This window comes from Pecten maximus, chromosome 1 (genome assembly GCF_902652985.1).
Source record: "Pecten maximus chromosome 1, xPecMax1.1, whole genome shotgun sequence".
In the NCBI taxonomy this organism is placed as follows: Eukaryota; Metazoa; Mollusca; class Bivalvia; order Pectinida; family Pectinidae; genus Pecten; species Pecten maximus.
In genome coordinates, this window is record NC_047015.1 from 12,721,107 (window position 1) to 12,734,358 (window position 13,252).

The window sequence follows — 13,252 nt, forward strand, 5'->3', positions numbered from 1 at the left end:
ACATTTTACATTCTTGGTAAAATTACTGCTAAAGGAATTCATTAATTTTCATGGAAAAGTTCAATACATGATCCTGAAGAAATGTTGTGAATCATCTGATAATCAAGAAATCTGAATTGGCCACCACACAGTTGTCTAATATACATATTGAATCTATATAGGTGGGCAGTAATAGATTATTCTGTGGTATGTTAAAATGTAGTATTATCAATCCATTGTGTTTAATTGCAGGTTCTGAAAGTCACAAACTTAACATTGGAACTGGTACATGTCTTTAAGATGGTCTGGAATTAAAGGACAAATGTAGTTCTTTGCCTTATACTTTGAAAAACAATAAATTACAACTTCATATGCTTCATGCCAAACAAATTTTCTGTAGAGATTTTATTTTTATTTTTCCATATATCTCTTTTAAAAATCTTTTATGAACCATTGTTAAGTCCTGTGTTTACATTTTACTGTGTATGACCTCTCCTTTAATATATTACCAACCATCTGGTGATTTGTAATATCCCACAGATATTATCTACTTTTATTGAGTATATGGTAAATACCAATATGACTGAGTTCATGTTTTTTTTTCATTTTACACAATATTGATTTTTATGCCAGTAACATTGCGGTATAAGCCAATGCTGAATGTTTTAAATGGACTTGTCTGATTTTGATAAAGTAGGCTTCCACTGGCAGGGAAGTATGGCAGTATTTTTAGATTAAATGTTAAGATTACCACCAAATTGTACATTGTACCCATGGTTACTGACACACACTGTTCATTGTAACCAATGGTACCACCACCACCACCACCACCACATTGTACCTGTACACTGTAACCAGGACTACCACTTCACTGTACCTATACTCAGTAACCAGGGTTACCACTTCACTGTACCTATACTCAGTAACCAGGGTTACTACACTACACTGTAACAAATATTACCACCACCATACTGTACCTGTACACAGTTACCAGGTCTACCAAAACACTGTACACTGCGACCAAGGGTACGCCACACAGTAACCAGGGTTACCGCCACCACACTGTACCTGTACACAGTAACCAGGGCTACCACTAAACTGTACACTGCTACCAAGGGTACGCCACACAGTAACCAGGGTTACCGCCACCACACTGTACCTGTACACAGTTACTACGTCTACCACTAAACTGTACACTGCGACCAAGGGTACACTTCACTGTAACCAGGGTTACCGCCACCACACTGTACCTGTACACAGTTACCAGGGTTACCACACTACACTAACCAAATGCAAGGTTACCATAAGACTGTACACTGTAAACAGAGTTTCCATCACACTTACCCACTTTAATCAAAGTAACTATGTCCTTCCAGATTGGATTCAACACAATAACATTATTAGGATTGTTTTGTATATAGGTATGATATATGTGTTCACCATTATTCATTCCGTATTGAAAATGTATGTGGTAATGTAAAGTAGCCTGATCTAATGATGCTTTCTTGTTATGTGATAGGAGATACAGGTATTACCTAGGTATCAGCATTATACATGGTCTGTGGTAGGGGGTACAGGTATAACCTAGGTATAAACATTATACATGGTCTGTGGTAGGGGGTACAGGTATAACCTAGGTATAAACATTATACATGGTCTATGGTAGGGGATACAGGTATTACCTAGGTATAAACATTATACTTGGTCTATGGTAGGGGGTACAGGTATAACCTAGGTATAAACATTATACATGGTCTATGGTAGGGGGTACAGGTATAACCTAGGTATAAACATTATACATGGTCTATGGTAGGGGGTACAGGTATTACCTAGGTATAAACATTATACATGGTCTGTGGTAGGGGGTACAGGTATAACCTAGGTATAAACATTATACATGGTCTATGGTAGGGGTACAGGTATAACCTAGGTATAAACATTATACATGGTCTATGGTAGGGGGTACAGGTATAACCTAGGTATAAACATTATACATGGTCTATGGTAGGGGTACAGGTATAACCTAGGTATAAACATTATACATGGTCTATGGTAGGGGTACAGGTATTACCTAGGTATCAGCATTATACATGGTCTATGGTAGGGGTACAGGTATAACCTAGGTATAAACATTATACTTGGTCTATGGTAGGGGTACAATATTACCTAGGTATAAACAGTATACATGGTCTATGGTAGGGGTACAGGTATAACCTAGGTATCAGCATCATACATGGTCTATGGTAGGGGTACAGGTATAACCTAGGTATAAACATTATACTTGGTCTATAGTAGGGGGTACAGGTATAACCTAGGTATAAACATTATACATGGTCTATGGTAGGGGTACAGGTATAACCTAGGTATAAACATTATACATGGTCTATGGTAGGGGGTACAGGTATAACCTAGGTATAAACATTATACTTGGTCTATGGTAGGGGGTACAGGTATAACCTAGGTATAAATATTATACATGGTCTATGGTAGGGGGTACAGGTATTACCTAGGTATAAACATTATACATGGTCTGTGGTAGAGGGTACAGGTATAACCTAGGTATAAACATTATACTTGGTCTATGGTAGGGGGTACAGGTATAACCTAGGTATAAACATTATACATGGTCTATGGTAGGGGTACAGGTATAACCTAGGTATCAGCATCATACATGGTCTATGGTAGGGGTACAGGTATAACCTAGGTATAAACATTATACTTGGTCTATGGTAGGGGGTACAGGTATAACCTAGGTATAAACATTATACATGGTCTATGGTAGGGGTACAGGTATAACCTAGGTATAAACATTATACATGGTCTATGGTAGGGGGTACAGGTATAACCTAGGTATAAACATTATACTTGGTCTATGGTAGGGGGTACAGGTATAACCTAGGTATAAATATTATACATGGTCTATGGTAGGGGGTACAGGTATTACCTAGGTATAAACATTATACATGGTCTGTGGTAGAGGATACAGGTATAACCTAGGTATAAACATTATACTTGGTCTATGGTAGGGGTACAGGTATAACCTAGGTATAAACATTATACATGGTCTATGGTAGGGGTACAGGTATAACCTAGGTATAAACATTATACATGGTCTATGGTAGGGGTACAGGTATAACCTAGGTATAAACATTATACTTGGTCTATGGTAGGGGTACAGGTATAACCTAGGTATAAACATTATACATGGTCTATGGTAGGGGTACAGGTATAACCTAGGTATAAACATTATACTTGCTCTATGTTAGGGGGTACAGGTATTATCTAGGTATAAAATGTAGTATTATCAATCCATTGTGTTTAATTGCAGGTTCTGAAAGTCACAAACTTAACATTGGAACTGGTACTTGTCTTTAAGATGGTCTGGAATTAAGGACCTGTAGTTCTTTGCCTTATACTTTGAAAAACAATAAATTACAACTTCATATGCTTCATACCAAACAAATTTTCTGTAGAGATTTTATTTTTATTTTTCCATATATCTCTTTTAAAAATCTTTTATGAACCATTGTTAAGTCCTGTGTTTACATTTTACTGTGTATGACCTCTCCTTTAATATATTACCAACCATCTGGTGATTTGTAATATCCCACAGATATTATCTACTTTTATTGAGTATATGGTAAATACCAATATGACTGAGTTCATGTTTTTTTTTCATTTTACACAATATTGATTTTTATGCCAGTAACATTGCGGTATAAGCCAATGCTGAATGTTTTAAATGGACTTGTCTGATTTTGATAAAGTAGGCTTCCACTGGCAGGGAAGTATGGCAGTATTTTTAGATTAAATGCTAAGATTACCACCAAATTGTACATTGTACCCATGGTTACTGACACACACTGTTCATTGTAACCAATGGTACCACCACCACCACCACCACCACATTGTACCTGTACACTGTAACCAGGACTACCACTTCACTGTACCTATACTCAGTAACCAGGGTTACCACTTCACTGTACCTATACTCAGTAACCAGGGTTACTACACTACACTGTAACAAATATTACCACCACCATACTGTACCTGTACACAGTTACCAGGTCTACCAAAACACTGTACACTGCGACCAAGGGTACGCCACACAGTAACCAGGGTTACCAACACCACACTGTACCTGTACACAGTTACCAGGGCTACCACTAAACTGTACACTGCTACCAAGGGTACGCCACACAGTAACCAGGGTTACTGCCACCACACTGTACCTGTACACAGTTACCAGGGCTACCACTAAACTGTACACTGCTACCAAGGGTACGCCACACAGTAACCAGGGTTACCGCCACCACACTGTACCTGTACACAGTTACTACGTCTACCACTAAACTGTACACTGCGACCAAGGGTACACTTCACTGTAACCAGGGTTACCGCCACCACACTGTACCTGTACACAGTTACCAGGGTTACCACACTACACTAACCACATGCAAGGTTACCATAAGACTGTACACTGTAAACAGAGTTTCCATCACACTTACCCACTTTAATCAAAGTAACTATGTCCTTCCAGATTGGATTCAACACAATAACATTATTAGGATTGTTTTGTATATAGGTATGATATATGTGTTCACCATTATTCATTCCGTATTAAAAATGTATGTGGTAATGTAAAGTAGCCTGATCTAATGATGCTTTCTTGTTATGTGATAGGAGATACAGGTATTACCTAGGTATCAGCATTATACATGGTCTATGGTAGGGGGTACAGGTATAACCTAGGTACATGTATAAACATTATACATGGTCTGTGGTAGGGGGTACAGGTATAACCTAGGTATAAACATTATACATGGTCTATGGTAGGGGGTACAGGTATAACCTAGGTATAAACATTATACTTGGTCTATGGTAGGGGGTACAGGTATAACCTAGGTATAAACATTATACATGGTCTATGGTAGGGGGTACAGGTATAACCTAGGTATAAACATTATACTTTGTCTATGGTAGGGGTACAGGTATAACCTAGGTATAAACATTATACTTGGTCTATGGTAGGGGGTATAATAATAGCTAGGTATGAACATTATACATGGTCTATGGTAGGGGTACAGGTATAACCTAGGTATAATCATTATACATGGCTCTATGGTAGGGGGTACAGGTATTATCTATGTATAAACATTATACTTGGTATGTGGTAGGTAATTTGTATAATGACCAGATGTAGTTACCAGAACTGCTGTGTTTATGTGAGAGTTTACGTTCATTTTTAGCTCACCTTGCCCGAAGGGCTGGTGAACTTATGCCATGGTACAGCGTCCATCGTCCTTCCAGCGTCCGTCAACATTTCCTTTATATTCCTACTAGTCCTGAACGCTTGAATGGATTTTGATGAAATTTGGTCTGGAGAATTTTTTGGCAAAGGAGATCAAATGCTGTATAAACAGAGGATGTGGCTCCCCTTGGGCCGGAGTAGTGGGGCCCAATAGGGGAAATTGAGGTAAGTCCTTTAATCCCTACTGGTCCTGAACGCCTGATTGGATTTTGATGAAATCCTGTCTGGAGCATTATGGGCAAACAAGATCAATGTTGTATAAACAGGATGTGGCTCCTCTTGGGCCGGGGTAGCAGGGCTCAATAGGGGAAATTCAGGTAAATCATTAAAATCACTACTAGTCCTGAACGCTTGAATAGATTTTCATGAATGATCTGGAGCACCATTGGGCAAATGTGATCTAACGTTGAGTAAACAGAAGGTGTGACTCCCTGGGGGCCTGAGGGGCAGGGCCCAATAGCGGATATTGAGCTTAATCCTTAAAATTGCTACCAGTTTAAACCCTTGAGATCCCCACTTCATAACCATATATAGCATTGCTGGGACATCAAGAGTTAAGCACAATCCTGTTATAGATATAGGTCCTGGGGTCTTTCCCAACCCCTAGGGACTTAGTTTCTTTGATATATCTTTGAAATCATTGGGATCCCCACTCTATAACCATATTTAGCAATGTTTGGCATAAAGAGATGAACACAATTATGTTGCAAAAATAGGCCCAGGGGTCTTACTTTCTTTGTTATATTTTTGAAACCGTTGAGATCCCAACCCCATAACCATAAATAGCATTGTTTGACATAAACAAACATAGATATCAACAAATGATCATGAACATTATTTTGATGATTGGTCAAATCCAACCAGGTGAGCGATACATGCCCTCTGGGCCTCTTGTTATGTTATCCCTTCAGAGTGATATATGTTTGGAGATCAAGTGAATGTGATAAATATGCAACACAATGTGATGTACAAGGTATGTTATGTATTGAATATGTTATGTACCCGGTAAGTTATGTATTGAATATAAAATGTACAGGGTACGTTATGTATTAAACATAATCTGTACAGGGTACGTTATGTATTGAACATAATATGTACTCGGTATGATATGTTTTGAATATGCTATGTACCAGGTATGTTATGTATTGAATATGTTATGTACCGGGTAAGTTATGTATTGAATATGTTATGTACCGGGTATGTTATGTATTGAATATGTTATGTATTGAATATGTTATGTACCGGGTATGTTATGTATTGAATATGTTATGTATTGAATATGCTATGTACCAGGTATGTTACGTATTGAATATGTTATGTACCGGGTAAGTTATGTATTGAATATGTTATGTACCGGGTATGTTATGTATTGAATATGTTATGTACCGGGTATGTTATGTATTGAATATGTTATGTACCGGGTAAGTTATGTATTGAATATGTTATGTACCGGGTATGTTATGTATTGAATATGTTATGTATTGAATATGTTATGTATTGAATATGTTATGTATTGAATATGTTATGTACCGGGTATGTTATGTATTGAATATGTTATGTATTGAATATGTTATGTACCAGGTATGTTATGTATTGAATATGTTATGTACCAAGTATGTTATGTATTGAATATGTTATGTACCGGGTATGTTATGTATTGAATATGTTATGTACCGGGTAAGTTATGTATTGAATATGTTATGTACCGGGTATGTTATGTATTGAATATGTTATGTATTGAATATGTTATGTACCGGGTATGTTATGTATTGAATATGTTATGTACCGGGTATGTTATGTATTGAATATGTTATGTATTGAATATGTTATGTACCGGGTATGTTATGTATTGAATATGTTATGTACCGGGTAAGTTATGTATTGAATATGTTATGTACCGGGTATGTTATGTATTGAATATGTTATGTACCGGGTATGTTATGTATTGAATATGTTATGTACCGGGTAAGTTATGTATTGAATATGTTATGTACCGGGTATGTTATGTATTGAATATGTTATGTACCGGGTATGTTATGTATTGAATATGTTATGTATTGAATATGTTATGTACCGGGTATGTTATGTATTGAATATGTTATGTACCGGGTAAGTTATGTATTGAATATGTTATGTACCGGGTATGTTATGTATTGAATATGTTATGTACCGGGTATGTTATGTATTGAATATGTTATGTATTGAATATGTTATGTACAGGGTATGTTATGTATTGAATATGTTATGTACCAAGTATGTTATGTATTGAATATTTTAGGTACTGGTTATGTTATGTATTGAATATGTTAAGCACCAGGTATTTCATGTATTTAGAATGTTATGTGTGTAAGTGAATCAGAGCAGAAAGGTGTGTGATGATGATATGGTGCCGTCTGTTGGAAGGCAAACCTATTGTTAATGCTATTGATAATAAAATATTTTCAAATATTTCATTTTCGATCTTTTTGATAACTGAGTTCTGTGCAGAGGAACTTATTTTACAGAATAATTTTACCCAAATGTATTAAACATGAAAGAACAAGTACCAAAAAATATTTATCATCTGCCAAAAGATAATCCATGTAGTGATGAGAACAGATGTAGTGATGAGAACAGGGGTTTTAGGTGCAATTTTTCCCCAATACCCCAGAAATGTCCTTAAAAACATTATTTTCTCATGTCATTTCTGTTTAGAACTCCACCATGGGAAATTGGGAACCTCCATGGATTATCGTTTATATTATTACCAAGTCCATCAACTTTTATCTAAAAAACATCCTATAAATCATAAATGACTGGGTGGATTTTGACCAAAAGTCTGGAGCATTATGGGGTGAATGGAGAACCAATTTTATATAAATGGTAGGTTTTGGCCCCAGGGGACTGAGGGACAGGGTCCAATAGGGGAAATATAGTTATTACTTTAAAATGCTTCTTCTGTAGGAATGAAAGGAATTGGTGATCCATATTTAGCTTGAAACATGCTTGGGTGAAGGAGAACTAATGTGTATAAGTGGTGGGTCTACCCTCTGGGGCCTGAAGGCCAGGGACCAATATGGTGTTTCATATTAGAGATAAATCCTCTAAATTATCTGATGGATTTTGTTTCATGTGGAGGATTAATTGGCTGAAAGAGACACAATATTTCATAAATGGAGGGTCTGGACTAAAAATCTTTCTGGATGAAGGCATTTTCATCAAGTTTGGTATGTAGAATCCTTGGGCAACATGAACTGAATTTGGATTTGCTTAAAAAAATTATTCCTCGGAGGGGAGAGCCCCAATAATGAAGTCAGTTGGCTATTAATGTGGGTGCTTTTTAATTCAATTTGATTTTAATGTTTGGAACTAGAAAGGTATGTAGATATTAAAGGAAAGTGTTCACTGCAATTAATATACGATATGTATAGTGAATAACTTCAGGAGAGTTATGCAGTCCCCTTTGGCCCCTTGTATTACCCAACAGTGTTTAACGAGTTGTAATATTAATTTACTAATAAGTGAGACGAAGGTACTAAAGAAGTTGGCCATTATTATAAAAACCAATCAATAGCATTATTGTGTAAATATTTTTCTGTTTAAATAACTGAAGATATTTGTTATAGGCTGTGTGCCATTGATTGTCTGGTAGTTTATAATTATTTATGGACGTTACTTCTGCTAATATCTACACACCCCTGTCTTTAATCAATAGGCTACGCGTTTAGCTGTCCACATAGAAAACACTTTTATTTGCAAACTCTCCCCTATTTTTCATTTGTTATTGATTACTTTTAAAAAGACTTTCTTGCTCAATAATCAATTTAATATGTTAACTTTTTTACTTAATTGAGAAGGATATCGCAGAATAGCAAATGATTTGAATGATAACAAATTGAGAACACCACATTCCACAGAACGGTTTTTTATTGTGTCATTCAATCTGTTTCATTATTAGGATATAAATACTAGTTTAGGAATAGCCTTTTAGATTTGTTTGTTCTTAAGAACCAATCAGAATGTGTCCATGTGCTACTAAAACACTCAAACCATGTATTTAGATTTCCTCCACTTCCTCCATTATTCCTTCATATGCTCCAATGATTTTACTTTACATTCATCAGCTCATCTGGTCCTAAGGTCAGCTAAGATATGCTGTGACGTCTGTATGTCGTCTGTTGTCCATTAGGTCAACATATTCTTCAAACGGCTTCTTAACCACTGATTAGAATTTAACTTATATTAGATTTGACAGGCAACATTGCTTCGTAGTGGGAATTCAAAATTGTACAAATGGTGAGGGTGAGGGGCACAGCTAAAGGCAGGCAATTTGGCTAAAATGCTATAAACCACTTCTCTAACAATATATCCCAGAGGGATCTTGGTTCCACCCATTGAATGATCCATATCAGTCAAATGAGAGACTGATCTTTTCTCTTTTTGTCCCTTCTTTCACTCTTCCTTCAAAACATTTAGCAACTTTATATAACACTACAGGAGCAACCTGCAATTGTCAAAATCCAAGATGGCACTTTCTACATTCAAATTTGAGAAAGACCCAAAATAGCCATTCAGTACTTTTAGAAATTGTTAATGAAGTTTCAATCGTCAAAATCCAAGGTGGCTGTCTGTTGGCCATGCTGTGTTGGTCCTATACAGGAATATACACAACTAGGAACAAAGGGAAACTAAATAACCTAAGCGGAGACAATTCGAGTAACAGCACTCTACGTAAATTCAGATCTTCAAGCGAAAACGACCGAAGTAACAATTTCAACAAATTGAAGAGCACATTTTCGTTAGCGTCGACCTAGCCGAAAGAAATAAACTTTTGATTGGTTATATACAGAAGTCCAAGCAGTAGTGAAGGAAACAACGATATATTAAAATTAAAAGATCTACTTGAAGAAGGGAACGCCAAATATTCACATAAACTTATAATGAGAGATTTAAATATAAATATCAATTGGACTAACTGCAAAATAGAAAGAAAGAAAACAAGACTGAAACGAAATCCACCAAAATCTTCAGGAACACGTACATTTTCCAACACGTACACGTTCCAACGAGGATAAGAATGAATGTAGAATCCAGCCTGCTGGACCTTATACTCAATTTGGAAGATATGGTTACTATTGTAGAAGTTCAAAGTGTCCTGGGACAAAGTGACCATGGATGTATTGCCTTCCATTTTGTATGTGGACACATCACACAAACTAATGCAATAGTGAAACTTAACTACGACCGTGGTAACTACATATGAGATATATATAAGATGAGGGAAGAATTGATTATAGATTGGGAAGAATGTCTTAGACTAGATAACATGGGGTAAAACTACAACACTATTATCAATAAACTATCGTTCGCGATTAACAAACGCATTCCGAAAATAAATGTAGGAAAGAAGAAACAAACTACAGTTAGATCTAGAAACGGCGCAGTTAGGAAAAAATACAGACGTTGGAGAAGATTCATGGAAACAAAGGATCACAACAAATAAGCAGAGTATGCAAAGGCAGGAACAAAATATCACGAAGGAGGTAACCCCCCCCCCCCCCCCTCCCCTCCCCTCCCCAATTATGACCTTAACCCAAAGTTAAGAACTTTTACCAATATATCTTAAAGCTTGACTGAGAAAGGTTCGCAAAACTGAGTGGATGGACTATACACTTAAAAGAAATATGGTCAACTAGTTCATATTGCTAAAAGTGGCAGTAAAAAGGCAAAGGCGTTGGCGGACTTTTTTTAGTAACGTTTTACAAGGGAGCCAGAAGGAGACGTAATTTTATCAAATCGGCGAACAAGAAGTTGTCAAATGAATAAAAAAATCTTGCAAATCTCAAGATCCAGAACAAGTATTAAAAGAACTTGAACCTGAAATAACTAAACCACTCCAAATACTTTTCAATCAATCAATTCATACGGGCTGTGTGTCATCAGCTTTGAAAGTGGGGAAGATAAGAGCTATCTTTAAAAAAGAAGATAAGTATTATGCGGGCAACTACAGACCATTCAGTCTATCATGTAAAGTAGACAAACTGTTGGAATCACTCACTAGTATAAAATATCGCGTTATGGAAATTCTCGCACACAACAACCTTCTTAATATTCATCAGTTCGAGTTTGTGAAGTAGGGTCCATATTACTCCAGCTTCTTAAAACCAAAGAGGTTGTATCGAGGTAGATTGTCTCGACTTTATGATGGCGTTTGACACCATCCCACACAGAAGGTTAAGAAAACTTCTTCTAACAGACGATAAGCTAATGTTAATGGTCATATTCCGAAAAGGAACCAAGCAAACCAGCAGAATACGACAGGACAGTGAACTGGACCGTCGCTGTTTGATTCATTAGTTTGAATGCCCTACTGTTTGTCGAAAAATTGTATCAAGACACCTTGGTAAATGGAGATATTCAGTGGGACCTAGACAATTTACAAAAATGGTCGGGTAAATGGAAATTCCATCTGGACAAATGCAAAACAATGTATTTGGGTAAGAAGAAAATTTCAAATAATCTGCATTGTTACCAAGATATTGATGGTGTGTGTACAACAGTAACGCTGTCTGGGGAAATGGAAGAAAAAGACCTCGGAATAGCTTTCGACAACAAATTAAGTTTTAGACACCATATGCAAGCCGACGTAAATAAAGCGAGCCAGATTCTTGGTGTCATCAGCTAACATAATAATTCTTTATAGAGCCCGATTTAGAGTACAGAACACGCATATGGATACCATACAAACAACATTGGACATTGGACTTCTAGAAAGTGTCCAACGGCGGGCTACTAAAGTACTTTCAGGAATGAAAGATGTTTCATAAATAGAAAGATTATGTCGTCTTAAACACCCGACATCATTATATAGACGTAACAGGGGAGACATGATTGAAGTTTTTAAAACTTGATGGGAGGCTTTGATGCAACAGCATCACAAGGACTTTTGTCGTTAAAACAAAATAAAAGGACCCAGGGACATTCACTCAGCCTGGATAAATCAAGAAGCAGACTGGACATTCGGAAATATTTATTTACTCGGCGGAATATTGGCAGTTGGAATTCCTTACCTGATAATGTGATTCAGTCACCAAATCTAAAAACTTTTGAAAACCTTTTTGATGATATTTTGGGACGCGACGAAAGAAGATTCACAACAACAACACTGTGGTATATCATGTTAAAATATATATGGACTATGATCTGAATACAGCTATTGCTTGCGTTCAGAATAAAGTATGTTCAACTAAACCAAGTTAATTCGTAAAGCTTAGTTTTAAAAATTCACTTTGTAGAGTTCACTCGAAATGCCGAAACAAAAACGCGACGGTGAAAAGAAAATTTAGCGCATTTGTGCATCCTTTATACCTGGTTGTATCGGGGGAATTGCATTATGCGTTTAGGTACGAGGATTGATTGATGTGTTGTGAGCCTCGTATTGAAGGAGTTCCTAAGGATGTTCATTTTAAGTCCTACTATTCTCAGACTATATAGGGCCGTGTACCCAAGGACTGGTCTCAATTGGTTAGTTTATATCGACGAGGTAACACTCTAAAGTAAACAAGACAAACGTTAAAATCAGTGAAAGAGCAGAGATCTAATATTTGCATAAAAAGGTTTAACACCTAAGGATATCCAAAATGATATGGTAGCAACGCTAGGGAAAGATGCCCCTTCATATGCTACAGTGAAAAGGTGGGTGGCGGAATTTAAGCCGGCCGACAGGGCCTTGAGGATGACCCCCATCCTGAAAGGCCTGTCAATGTTGCAACCCCAGAAATGGTCAATAACGTTTATGATATTGTTATGACTGACAGACGAGGCCCAGAAAGATATATAGCCAGTAGAGTTGGCATTTCACAGGAAAGAGTACATTCCATTCTGACCGAGGATCTTGCATTGAGAAAGCTTTCGGCCCGATGGGCACCACGACTTCCAACAGTTGATCAGAAGCACACATTATCGCGTGCTAATCTTAACCTC

General features: G+C 36.9%; 1 protein-coding gene across 3 annotated transcripts in view; it reads left to right on the forward strand.

Moving 5' to 3' along the window:
• Positions 1-7,738, forward strand: part of LOC117325327 (lysosomal alpha-glucosidase-like) — a 40,230-nt gene extending 32,492 nt beyond the window's left edge. The window contains exons 20-22 of one of the 3 annotated variants that reach the window (XM_033881477.1): positions 232-2,043; positions 4,825-4,873; positions 5,117-7,738. In XM_033881477.1, coding sequence (XP_033737368.1) covers positions 232-294 — 63 coding nt within the window. In that variant the 3' untranslated portion in view covers positions 295-2,043; positions 4,825-4,873; positions 5,117-7,738. Of the gene's footprint in view, positions 1-231; positions 2,044-2,091; positions 2,879-4,824 lie in introns of those variants that run through there. The other 2 variants (XM_033881468.1, XM_033881483.1) reach the window with 2 other exon arrangements.
• Positions 7,739-13,252: the final 5,514 nt, after the last annotated feature.